The 14,118-nt window shown below is 35.1% G+C and overlaps 1 protein-coding gene across 2 annotated transcripts; it reads right to left on the reverse strand.

Annotated features, from left to right (window-relative positions):
* Nucleotides 1-1,189: 1,189 nt before the first annotated feature.
* Nucleotides 1,190-7,812, reverse strand: LOC125838165 (nuclear-pore anchor). 2 transcript variants are annotated; one of them, XM_049517230.1, is made up of 4 exons: nt 7,735-7,812; nt 7,317-7,655; nt 1,910-7,060; nt 1,190-1,828 (listed from the first exon to the last, which is right to left on the reverse strand). In XM_049517230.1, exons 2-4 carry the CDS (start codon nt 7,620-7,622, stop codon nt 1,217-1,219), a joined length of 6,069 nt encoding a protein of 2,022 aa, XP_049373187.1. In that variant the 5' UTR covers nt 7,623-7,655; nt 7,735-7,812; the 3' UTR covers nt 1,190-1,216. The 2 variants fall into 2 exon arrangements, with proteins under 2 accessions (XP_049373187.1, XP_049373186.1); XM_049517229.1 differs by having other exon boundaries at nt 1,217-7,060.
* Between the last annotated feature and the right edge of the window lie 6,306 nt (nt 7,813-14,118).

A 14,118-nucleotide genomic window follows, 5' to 3' on the forward strand; every position in this document is an offset into this window, starting at 1 on the left:
AATATTCAGAAATCTTTATTACCAGTCATCACACAAGTACAAGTCTGCACTAATAGAAGTAGCAGGGCAAAGAGAGTATTCAGCAATTTTAGAATAAAAATATTACAAGAACATAAACATGCTTCTTATAAATTAATCACTAACTAACTGATCAAACTAAAATATATATATTACTAAATTGATTCAAATGCTGCGACAAAAAAAAAGTGTGTAGATTACAAATCATGATTCAAATTCTGCAACAAAAAAAGATGTATTGATTACAAATCGTGCATCCAAGTGAATTCATGAGAATCGTAGGTTGATGAAAGGAAATAGAAACCCCCATCTAATTTTCTTTTAATGAAATAATAGAAACGCCCATCTGTTTCAGCGGAGAGGAAAGGAGAAAGGAAAAACTGAAAGCCAAGAAACTAGAAAGGGAAAATAAAACCCAAAACAGAAATTAAAGGTATCACCATTCACCTCTAAAATTACAGATAGTAAGTTCCTTTAGGAAGAGAGAGAGAGAGAGAGCCCGGGGGGGATCTTATATCAATGCAATGAAATTGTAGACATCTTGCCAAAAGAGTACAATTCCCATCCATCTCTTTAGTCACCCCCCACAACCAGCTGAATCTTGAGCAGGTTCCCAGGTCACGAAATAAGGGGCTAGAATTGCCACATGAATGCAGGAATTATCGTAATGAGCTCATGACAGTACTTGTTGTATAGGGGCAAGTTAAGTAGCTCTAAAATTTTACAAGAGCCAAGTAAAATGAAATTATCACTCCTGAAAATTCAGCAGAATTCCAAGTGAGACAAAAAAGGTTGTTCCGAAGTCTTCATTCCTCACCATCTTGATTCAATAAATTGGGAATAGTACCATATCATCTTCTGTAATCATTTTCCTCTTTTCAACTAAGTGAGAAATTGTATAACTGCAAAATTTGGTTTGGTCTGGAATAATGATCTCACATACTCATATTTTGGCAAAAGGATACCGAGAAGGTAGAACATAACATACGTAAGTCAAAAAAATTCATAGAACTCACACAATAGCATTAAAAATCCATTCGAATTTAAAGCATGTGATTTGAAGTTTTGCTTATAAAAGCACAACCTGTGTTGCAGGAAATTGATTTTTTTTAATAAGTGAGATGGCATGAAATTAATCTATGAAATGCCTATTCGATATGTTATAACTTACATGAATGGAAGGTGATAGTAAAAATGATTAACCCTGTGAACCAGAGATTGGACCGCGACCACCACGACCACTGCGCCCACCGCGACCTCGAAGAACTCGCCCACGGCCTCTTGTCGGTGTAGAAGAAAGCATAGCAGCCTGCCTAATAGAAGCCCTTTCTCTAGCCCTCTCATTTAAGTTTATAGTTCTTGAGCTCCTATTGACAGGTGAGACCTGTTTCCCTTCTTCTGTTTCAGCAGCAGCACTTTCACCCGAACCCCCTTCTTTTGAATTGCTACTATCAACTGGACTGCTTGATGGTTTCTCAGCAGTAACAGTATCCACAGCCTGATCAGTTTCTGCAGCAACCTGGTCACCACCATCATTCAACTTATCAGAACTTTCAGCTAGCTCTTCTGTCGCATCAACTTCATCATTCTTATCATCATCTGGGAGCTGAGAAGATTCTATCTCCCCGGGGTCTGTTGGAGTAAGCAAGAGGTCTTCATCAGTACCAGCTAAGTCATCAGTCTGAGGTTCCAAATTTTCTGGGCTTCCCATTGATAAAATGCTATCAAAATTTCCAACATCTTCAGGATCAGCAACTAGCTCTCCCTCTTCCCTTTCATCCATCGCTAGCTGCTCACTCTCTTGTTGCACCTGAAATGTTGATTTATTATCTGGGGTAGACACTTCATTAGAACTGACAAAAGTATCATCTGCAATATCTGTTCTATCAACCTGTGACTCAGCCTGATTTGTTGCAACAACTGACGGCTCTTCAACCTGCTCGCCAGAAAGTGTAGTCTCATCCTTCTCAATATCACTGGCTTCCTCTTTCAAACCTTGGGTTTCATCACCAGCATCATGTTCCTCCGTAGTAGGCAGAGATTCTGAATTTTCTACATTACCAGCAGATTTATCTTCACCACCTTCTTGAGGTGCCTCTAGATGTTTGGACTTCTTAAGCACAGGTTGAGCCACATCTAAGCAGGTTTCATCCATGGCAGGAGTTTCTTCTTGTAACTCTGAGGTAGAGGCTGCAGATAGGCGCTTGCGAATTGGTGGTTGAGTTGATAATGTGGCATTATCTAGATTTTCTGCATTTTGAGGTGGCAAATGCTTCCTACTGTTGGTGGATTCATCTATATCTTGCATCTCCACATCAACTAAAGGTTCCTCTGGCTTTGTGATGCGAGGTCGAACCAATTTCCTTCCGGTTTTACGAGTTTCGGAGGTTATCTTCGATAAAACAAGTCTTCTTTCTTCTTCTGCTTTTCCAACTGCAGGAATGGAAGTCAACAAGCTAGCTGGTGGCGGAAGCGTAGCTGCTGGGCCTGGAACAACAGAGGCAGAAAGAGAAGCATCTGGAGCAGAAGTGTCACCAGCACCAGAAACCCCAAGCTCATTACGTGCAACCCGTTCAAAGTCATCTACAGCCTGAATATATGCAGCAGTAAAATCCTCTAAGTGAGTCCCAGAAAGTAGTTGATCCACTGATGTGCCCTCTGTTTGACTGCCTTTGGTTTGCCTTATCTTCTCAACTTCATCGGTAAGCATCTTCAGAGCCTGCTTATGCTTGTCCATTTCATCTGATAGCTTGGACCGTTGCTGATTCACAGTTCCATAGGAATCCCCTATTGTCTTTTGCATCTTCAAGCGCTTTGATCTCTCTTGTTTCAACTCTTCTCTAAGACGGTCTGTGATCTTCTCAAGCCCCTGGATTCTGGTGTTTTTCTCCTTTTCTTTATCTTTCAAAGCCTGTTCATCTGCAGCATCAGCAGTTTTTTTCCATTGTTTAGCATCTTCCAACTGTTTGGAGAGAGCTTGATTCTCTCTAGCCAAATCATCTTTTTCCTTTGATAAGCTGTCTGCCCTTTCCTTTTCCTTCAACAAGTTTTCAACCCTTTTCTTCATTAGAACTGCCAACTTTCTTTGTTTATCAACTTCAGATCTCAGCGAGGCCTCAGTTTGCAAAATCTCATTGATTCTCGATTCCCTCTGACTCAATTCTGTTCTGCTCCTTGAAAGGTCTTGCTCTAAGTCAGCTACCAGATTCTGCTGCTCAGACATGGTTTTCTTAATTTTCTCCAGCTCTACATCTTTTTCTCTCAGATTCACCTGCATCTGTGAAGCAGCTTCTTTCAGACTTGCATATTCTTCTAGGTCAAAACTCTTGTACCTCTCAACCAACTCACTAACCCTCCTCTCAAGCTTCTCTTTATCCAGCTTCTGCATTTCAATCTCTTTCCTACAAGCTTCTACATCAGCTTGTCTTTCATTAAGAAGCTTCTCCAGATCCTCTAATTCAGTTTTCATCTTCTGGGCAGCTTGGCGAAGTTTCTGGCATTCTTCAACATTGTGCCTGTTCTCCTCTCTCAATTGCAAGTTGCTTTCACGAAGTAAGTTCAATTCTCTAACCTGAAGCTGCAGTGATTTAAACTCCTCTTCACTTAAAACCTGAGCTCTTGAATTCTCCCGCTCAGAATTAAGTGATGCTTCTGCTACCTCCACTCTCCTCAGAGCATTCTCAAGCTGTGATTGCAACCGAAGTTTTTCCTGTCTGAGCAAAGAAATTTCTGTTTCTGCAATTTCCTTGGACCGTCTTAGATAATTCACAACATTCATCAGTCCGTCATCACCCTCGGCCACTGTGCTTCCAGCAGATACACCTGAAGATACACGGTCCTTCTCAGCCAGTTTAATATACAAACCCTCAAGCCGGTCCAGTAATATTTTGTTCTGTTCATTAGCCTCAGTGTATTTCTTCTCAGCTTCAGTTTTTGACACTTCTAGCACCGACAATTCTGCCTCCCACTTGGCCTTCAATGCATTATTTTCGGATTTTAGAATATCTGACAACTTACGGAGCTCAGATGACTCTTCTTGTAAGGTTGCCAAAGCTTGAGATGTTCTAGTCAGTTCTTGAATTGTTTCTGACTGCAGAATTACCTGTCTCTCATAATTATCTTGAGCAGCACGCCATCTTTGATGCTCTTTGTCCAAATCATCTTTCAAAGCAGTTATTTGATCCTCCAAATTTGAGATTTGTGTCGTCTTAGCAGAGGTATCTTCTTTCAGACTGGATATTTCAGCTAAAGCAGCAACAACGGCTTCTTCTTTTCCTGCAGTTGCAGAAGCTGCTTCAATTGACTTCAAATTACATTCCCTCTCAAGCTCATCAACATGCTTCCTAAGCGATAATGCTTCCTCTTCCATTGATTTTTTCACTCTATCAGCTTCTACTTTGAGGTTCTCATAGGCCAATTCCATCTGCTTTAATGCTTCTTCATTTGCCTGAGCTATGCTTTTATATTGCAGCATATGATTTTTGTTAACCTGCACCTCCTCTCTGAGTCTTTTAACTTCTTCAGCAGAATCCATGTTGTCAAAAAGCTCAGTAGAAGAGGAAGGACCACCTTCATCAGCTCTTTCAGAAACCTTTTTTTGCAAAGCTTGCAATTTTTCCTCTAAATCAGCAGATCGCGCTTCAGCAACAACTACTCTAGCTTCAGCAGCAGCCACAGAATGTGAAGTGCTAGCCAATTCCTTCCTCATTTCCTCAATTTGTCTCAATGCATTCTTTAGAGCATCTTCTCTCTCAGGTATAAGGTTTCGAACATTATCACGCTGTTCTTGTAATTCTTTCTTAGCTTCAGCCCATTCTTTCTCAATAAGCTTAATATACTCTTCTTGCTTTCTCCTCTCAGCAGCTCTTGCCTCGTCACGAACGTTCTCAGTACTCTGCAATGTATCTAAATGGACCTGCAAACTATGCACCCTTTGTGACAAATTACGTACTTCATCCGAAGCTCTCTTTTCGGCATTTACCAGCATACCCTTTTCATCCTTTAGAATAGACACCTCCAGTTTTAGATTTTGAGAAAGTTCCTCAGCAGCATTCAATGACTCATAACTTTCTCGCAGCTTCTTCTGGTAGTCAACTATCAACTGTGAGAACTCAACATTTCTCGTGATCACATCATTATGCTCCTCTCTCTGGAGCTCAAAATCTTTCATATATCTGTCAAGTTTATCTCGAGCAAACTGTGCTTCCAGAGCTGACTTATCCCGCTCTGACCGAAGAGAAATAATCTCGCTCCGTAATCTTGACGACTCTTCTTCAAGACATTTTACACGCTCAAAAGCCCGTTCTTGTGCTCTCCCTAAAATTTCATGTGAAGAATCAGGCAAAAGCATCACTTCATGCCTCTCAACCTCTGCTACTTTTTCAGATCGAGTATCAGAAGAAACAACTGTATGCTCTTCAAAGAGCTTTCTGTACATCGCCACAGATGCATGAAGTGATTTAATCATCGTACCCTGCTCATCCGCTTTTGCCAGTACTGCATTAACCTGGGAGGTAGCTTTGTCAACATGCTTCTGCAGCTCCTTCTCATACTTTTCCTTCAACTCTGACTCTCTGTTCTCAATCTGGTCAGTAAGGCTCCGAACTAGGCCTCTTAGCTGGACATTTTGTTCAACCAGGCCATTTATGTCCTTGTAGCTCAAGTGCCTTCCAACATCATCAGCATTAGATTCAGCACCAAACATAATTAAAGAATTTGACACCACAGAATTGTCATTTTTAGGTCCCACAGATCCACCACGGAATTGTATATCACAACATTCCTTTAAAAGCACTGTCACCTGTTCTTGGAGGTCAACTATCTCTGCCTGAGCAACAGCATAATCACGGTCACGCCTTCTCATATCAGCATTGAATTCCTGAATATTCCTCTCTAAAGCAGCTTGATGAGAGAGGGAATGCTGCAGCTTTTCATTTAGCACAGAGTAAGCATCTTCCAATCTTTCATGCTCCGCTCGCTCATCCAAGATAACTCCAGCTTTCTCCTCTATTTCACAGAGTACTCGCTCCAGTACATCTTGAGCTTGTTTTCTTCCCAATTGTTCATGTCGTAGTGCATCAACAGTTTCCTGATATTTGGTGTACATCTTAGACAGACTCCAACCCTCCCGAAGAAGTGAAGCGGCTAATGCGGTTCCTGAAACACCAATTGGTAGACTAGGTACGACCATCCGATCATCCTCAACCATGTCACCAGCTTCAACTGAGTTTGGCAATGATTCACTAGAAAAATAACTCAAAGGAAGAAGCTTCAATGTATCTTCTCCTTTTTTTAATTCCGCTTCGCTTTTCGCAAGCTTATTTTTCAAACATGCAACCTCCTCCTTTAGTTCTATCTTTGCAGATACTTCTTTCTCAAGCCTCTCTTTATAGTCATTCTCTATTTGGTTTCCATGAGTCTCCAGAGCTTTAATTACTCCTTCAAGTTCTCCTGCCTTTTTAGACCATTCCTCGGAGCTCTCCTTGTACAACTCCACTAGCTTGTTTAACGTTGCAATTTCACCAGACATTTGGTCCTCTTTTGCAGCTGCTACATCCTTGGTGGATAATAAATCTTGCTCTAGAGAAGTGAACTTCAACTCCATTTCTCTAACTTGTTCCTCTTTTCTCTTCAAACGCCTATCACATTCAATAATTTTTTTCTCAGCATCAACAAGTTTGGCAGACATATCAGCCTCAAGCTCAGAATGAGCTTTACGCAGCTCCATGAGACCATTGACCTTTGTTGTTAACTCGTCATTAAGCCATGCATTATGCCTCTCAACAAGCTCCTTCTCCTGCAAAAGCCGCGAACAAGAAGCCTGACAGCGTGACACTTCAGTCTCCAAGTCACAGACCCGTACTTCCCTATTTGCAGCAATATCAGTCAAGTGAACTATCTTATCAAGATAGCTTTTGATAGTGGAATTTTTCTCACTAATCTCCAAGTCTTTCTGTTCTACCAATTCCATCAATTGCCTCTTTGTTTTCCGGAGTTCTGAAGCCTCTGTTGATAACCGGTCCACATCTCCATCCTTTCCAATCTGTTTTCATGTTCCAAAAGACAATCAAATACAACAGCAAATTAATATACAACAAATAAAAAGAACTTTGGATGCGTTCAGTATAGACAAAATTACTCTACCTTCCCTGGAATGTTTTCATCAATATGTCTTACCCTAGAAATCATGTTCTGGAATAATTTCTAGTATTTGGTAGGGTCTATAAAGTAGGTCCTATGATGATCATCCAGGGTAGGGTAGGTCATATGAAGGAATTAGGAATTGTAAATATACTTACAGATTGGATGAAAGCGTGCTGTTTCTCGGCTTGTGCTTGAGAGAGTTCAGACAGGCGTTCCTCAAAGGAAGAATTAAGTTGAGAGTACTGCAGTTGAAGCACGGAGTACTCAGAAGAAAGCGAGACATACTTCTGTTCAAGAACAGAACAAGTCTGTTCAGCTGTAATAGATGCAGCATCAGCCTGTGCTTTCACATTTTCCAGTTGATTGTACAAATCGCGAATAAACTCATCAGCTTTCACCGCTACCAAACCGGCATCTTGCGAGCACCGCTCGTATTCCTCATCCGATATGAACAACGGCATCGCTCACTTTCCTTCGTTTAACTTCTCATCAATCTATGACATCAAGGCCACCATGTTAATGCCCTAATTCGTTTAAAACATCCATAAACCCTAGAAGAAGATGAAAACTTACCGGAAATGGGAAATGAGTTGTGTAATGCCGGCTAGGGCAAATCAGTTTGTTCTTCGCTTGTTTACTCTTTCATCAATCTGTGAAAAAAATGAAGGTAGTCATGTTAATGCCCTAAAAATATGCCATCGGAAAACCCTAGAAGAGAAACTTACCAGAAAAGGGAACTCCGGCTAGGGCAAATTTGAAACGACGATGAGAGTATTTTTGACTCCTCAAGGAAGCAGCATCTTTTAGTTTTACTATCTCGAGTTCTATTTTATGTGTGCCTTTTCTCTTCTTTTTTTTAAGCTTGTTAAAAATTTCTTATTTTAATAGAAACATAAAATATATTATAATATATAATAATCATAATCGAACCAAACCAATAAAATATATCGATTTTATTTGTGCTGGATTTGTTTTGATTTAGTTTTAGATTTTAAAATCCAATAGTATTTGGTTTGGTTATGGTTTTATTCAAAAAAATCAAAGAAATAACCGAACCGATAAATTATATACATATATTTTATTAATATACATAGTTAACATATAATTTTTATAAACAATTTTAAAGATCTTATATAAAAAAAAATTATAATTTACTTATTGAAAGCAAAAATGTCCAAGGTGAAACATTTATCTTATTGATTTCAGATATATGAGTGTCTATGACAATTTTTTGTGGGACTGAAAATGTTACTATCTCTTCCTTCTGGGCTAAAATAGTGAATTTTAAAGTTTTATTAATAGTAAATTCAGTGATCGAAAGTTAAGTATGTCAATCATTCTAATTATTTTTCGTCTTGAATGATTTGTTGTCACCTTTTTCACATTTTGAATGAATTGTTTCTTTTATTTTTGTGTATGGTTAATAACCGAACCAAACCAAACCGAAATCGATATCCACCAAACCGCTAAATGTATATTATATTTGGTTTAGTTTGATTTTGATAATTTTAAAATCGATTAAGTTGGGTTGGTTTTTATTTTGACCAATAACCGATTCAAGCCGACCCGTGAATACCCATAATCATAATCATAATATCAGAGATTTCAAACCTATTTCTAAAATGCGAGGAGCTGAGATTTCCAATATATAAAGAAATTATAGCATTTTTTTATTTGAAAATATAAGGAATATATTTGGAACTCTATAAATTAAAATAAATTGTAGAGAAATATTTGAAGTGTAAATAAATAAATTAAATTAAAAAATACAAATTCAATAACCTAACTTAAGAAATAGATGTGGATACCAATTTTTTTATTGAATTCAAATTCATAAAATAATTTGATTATATTAAATTCAAGGTATGTTAGTTCAAGTAAATATCTTTATATTCATTTAAGTCCAATAAATATGGATTCAATCAAGTTTTCACGGGCTAATTCATTAATTTGGGTTACAAATGATGAGTCACTTTGTTGGGTTCTAAGTAGTTTTGATGACGAACAAAGTAATATGAAACATGTGAGTCAATCTGATTTACATGTGCACTCTTTCGATGAGTTAAATTCGTAACAAGATCACTTATGACTAAAGATAAGTGTGCTATAATCAAGGATTATTTGATAATTTCTTGATAAACTCAAGTAAACAAACATGTTCTGAGTTGAAGAATTGGAGTTCAACTACAACGCACACGAATCAATGTGTTTGATTTGAATAACGAGTCTTAAGAGACAAGCAGATTGAATTGAAGAAGGAGTGTCACTTGAGTCAAGAAAATTCAAGTTAATGTGGAGTTTAGAGGAAAGGCTCAAAATAGTCCCTCATCTTTGGATTAAAGCTCAAAGTCATCCTTGAGTTTTCACATGGAGCACTAATAGTCCCTCATGTTTGCAATATTGGTACACTTTTGGTCCTCCTCAAAAAATTTGCCTATTTGTTAACATTAACTTTCTTCACAATTTTATGTAAGGAATGTCCAATCGTCTTTTTATATATTTAGTAGAAATAATAACTATATGTGAGAGAAGGTGATAAGAAGAACACATTGTTCTGTTTAGTAGAAATATTACTGCAGCTAACCTAAGAACATCTTAACATATGACGTTGGAAGAAAAGAAAAAAATTTGTACTATTGCATGTGAAATTATCGTGATGAACCTCTCGTCTTTACCTGCAATACAATTTCTACTTAATAAAACAAGACGTTTTTCTTCTCACATTCTCTCATAGGGAGTTATTATTTCTACTAAATATATAAAATGACGATTGAACATATCATACATAAGTTATGGATAAAATCAATGTTAAAAAATAGGCAAAATTTTGGAGGAGGACCAAAAGTGCACCAATATTGCAAACATGATGGACTATTAGTGCTCCATGTGAAACTCAAGGATGATTTTGAGCCTTAACCCAAAGATGAGAGACTATTTTGAGCCTTTCCTCTGGAGTTTAAAGTGAATAACTTTTTGAAGAGTTATGCTTAAATAAAAGCGAAGTTGTTCAATATACTTGTGCATTGAAAAGTTGTACTTAAATAGAAGTGAAGTCGTTCAGAATACTTGTACAGAGCAAAAAGGACAATTGAAAAATCAACTTCGTGAGTGCTACCAGCAAATTAAATGAATACATTAAAGAACCAGGTCCTATTACAACGTTTATTGATTAGGAGTTTTTCATCGAGTTATAATGTTGATGTAATCTTAGTTAAGTGAATTATAAACTGAACTGGAAGTGATGTCTTCAAGTTGGGATAAATTAAAGACTTAGAAACACATGCATTGAGAAGTTTGTGTTGAAGTTTAAGAATTGGGGTTAATTCCTACTTCCTACTATTGCAAGAAATGTAACATAATTTAAAGTTTAAGGATTAGAGTTAGTTCCTAGAATTGCAAGAGTTGTAATCTGAATTCATAACTTGAAATACGTTCGATGATCTGGTTGATTGTCGACGTTTAGAAATTAGAGTTTATAATTCATTAGGTTAAATAGGTTGGTAATATTTTGTTGAAAGGATCATTATAGTTTAGTGAATTTAGGAGTAAATTCTGTAGAGCTACAAATCGTGTTTTTTACACCTTTGTGAGTCATGTTTCCACGTAAAAGTAGTGTGTTCTTTACTTATTGCTCTTACTACTTTGTTGAAACACGTTGGGCGACCTGTTTCACATAGGCAAATAGTTAAGACATTTAACTAAAATATAGGTTGTGTAGAATAACATATTAGCTAAGCCTAGAATGTCATCTTTTTCTATAGGCTCAATTTGTTGTCACATGTTCAATAACATGGCACACTAAGACAAATAAAGGAGTTAATATAATCATGTCATATATCAAAATAACATAGCACGTCAAGTCAAATTCAAAATTGATGAAAATATATCACATGTACGATTGACATATTCCGATCAATTAAATATGATCATGTCACTTCAATCTAATTAGACGGAAGAAACTTGTCTTCCTCACATCTCTTTCCTTTTATGACTATAAACAGGGGTCATCCTAATTTAGAAAAATAAAATAAAAATCTAATAAGAAGCTAAAAAAAGCTTGTGGATCAAACACCACATATTTTAAAACAAATTAAGTTAGTACTTGAAAACGACAAACGTATAAAAATGTAAGCTGGACATAATTTTGCAAGCAAAAAAAGTAAGACTCTCAACGGTTAGATTTGAAAAAAAGGCTTTAATAATTCTTAAATTATTCAAATATTATTTGATTGAATAATTTAAACATTTTTTTTTCATATGTGAGATTTCAAAAACTCTTTTCACTTTTTTTTATAGATTTATAATCTAACATGTTAGAAGTAATTATGATTTAAAACTTCAAGTTAAATAGTTTCAGTTTTATTGAAATATTTTTCTTCTCATATTCTAACAAATATAGTATGTTCTCTATTCAAAAACTATTTTTTCTTAATTTTAAACCAACTCATATTCGAACGCTTAATATTAAATTTCATTCCAACATTTTTGATACTCCCTTCGTCCATCGTTACTTGTTCAATATAAAAAATAATAATTATTCAATTTTATTTGTCTAATTTAAAAAATTAAGAGATAATTTATCATTTTGTGTCTATTTATTTTTCAATATTTATCATTTTCCATACTGTTTGGTACACCCTTCATCCATCTTTACTTGTCTAGTATATAAAAAATAATTATCCAACTTTATTTGTCTAGTTTTAAAAAAATCAAGAGATAATTTATCATTTTGTGTCTATTCATTTTTCAATATTCAAATGACTTATATAATTAAGGAGGGTGATATAGTAAAATTATTTCTTTGTTTATTATTTATTAGGAGGTGTGCAAAGTTAAACATAAACTAGTAAAAATGGACGGAGAAAGTAGCAAAGTTGTTTCTTTCTATGTCATATAAGTCTCCCTCTCTTCTACTAGAAAAAATAAATCTCATCTCAAATCTCAATAGGTTATGTGTTACAACGAATTCATCATTAAATATATACTAAAGTGACACGTAAAACAATATTAACTCCTGTCATTTATATTTCATATATATATGGTGCCAACTGCCAATGGCCAACATGGAATATTATTACACCTATCAAATCTGTTTTCATGTTAATTTTTCTTCATCAAGTCATGAAAATATATATACTTAGTTTCCATTTGATCGTAATTTCTGTATTTGAAATTTAAAAATTTAAAATTTTAAAGTTGTGTTTAGACATCATTTATTTGAATTCCTTTTTTTTTTTGAAATTTTGAAAATAGAAATCTTAATAATTGGTCTGAGTCGGTTCTTGAAAACTTAAAAAAGTTATTTAAAAATATTTTTTTAATATCTACTCACAAAATATATAATTAAATGCTCGTTTGCAAGGGTTTTCCGTTTTGTTTTCTTTCTTTTTATCAAGAAGAGGAAGTTAAATTCCCTTTATGCAATACAAAATATACCATTAAATGTTAGTTTGCATGTTTTCTCGTTTTATTTTTTTTATTTGTCAAGAAAAGAAAGCTAAATATTTTATGTATTTTTATTCTCCTTCGGTATCTCTATATATATTGGAGATTTATAGGCTAATTTTTTTCAATTTACTCTTTGTCAACAAATATATCATGTGCATTAACTTAATCAGTTTTATACCTTTTTAAAGTTTCTTAACTTCATTGAGCAACAAACGCTTGATTAAAAGTGAGGACACAAAATTGAAGATTGAAAAAAAAGAGATAAAAGAAAGAGAAGTATGGAGGAGTAATGGTGAACAAGAGAAAATATTTGCAATTGATTGAAGACCAAAAGAGAGAGAAAGTAATAGCTTAATCAAAGAGTACTCAAGCTCGAAACAAACAAAGTTGCTCAAAATAAATTTCTAATTTTATAACTTGAACTTTTGAAAAATGAGATAGATGTAACGCCCCACATAGTTGTTATGAGTAAATCATTAATGAAATAAATTGGGCCAGAAAAATTTTGAAATAAAAATTGAAAATTTTAGCTTAAGTCAGTCTCAAATAAAATATGAACAAGGTAAAGTTGAGGGTAACGGAAAAAGAGTATATAAATTTTTAAACTTTGATTTTTCTGTTGGTTAAGACATTAATGAGTCCATAGGGCTCTACGAAAATGAATTCATGTGAGTAGAACATCCAATATTTAATTTGATGTGAAGAGGTCGGTTTGACTATATCAAAATTTTAAATGTGTTGCGAAATATTCTATTTTGAAAGAATTTTTGAGGTTATGTCCCGTGCAAATTGCTATATCAACTGACACGTCACAATAGCACGATTTAGAAAAAAAAGTAGTCGCTTGAGGATGCTATAGCGGCCTTAACATGATTGGGGGTGCAATTAAGCCGCTATAGCATGATAAGTCAATATAAATATAGAAACTCCCAAACTCTTCATAATTATCCAAAATTATTTTAGAAAATAGAAAGAACATCTAGAGCAAAATTCAACAGTTTTTCATCAAGAATCTTCATAAAGACGAGCAATCTGATTTCACAGTTTGATTCTTAGTAAACAAGAAAAACATTATATCAAAAGTATTTAAATATTATTTAGCAAAATGTCATGAAGACAAATAAAAATACAGAGTTATGAGCAAAATGTCATGAAGACCGATAGAAATAGGGAGTTGGGGTTGGGGTGACAAACAATGGTAAGAATTAAGTTTGAAAGACGTTCATTTTTATAATAGCTTATTTGTTTCCCATTTTTTTTTACTTCTATTAACGAGTTCATTTTCATAATAACTTATTTTGAAAATTTTGAATTATCCAAATATATCAAAATATATCTCCATATCAAATACGTATATCATTAATTTATGTCCTAATTTTTTTTAATCATATATGTACAATTCAACTAAGCAAATACAAATAAAGAAAAAAAAAATGATTTGGATATTCACAAGCGTAGTAAAGCCCTATGGCAATGACCATACTACCCCGCATCTCAACTCAACGTCAT

This window comes from Solanum verrucosum, unplaced genomic scaffold (genome assembly GCF_900185275.1).
Source record: "Solanum verrucosum unplaced genomic scaffold, falcon-dt-bn FXZP01000079.1, whole genome shotgun sequence".
Lineage (NCBI taxonomy): Eukaryota > Viridiplantae > Streptophyta > Magnoliopsida > Solanales > Solanaceae > Solanum > Solanum verrucosum.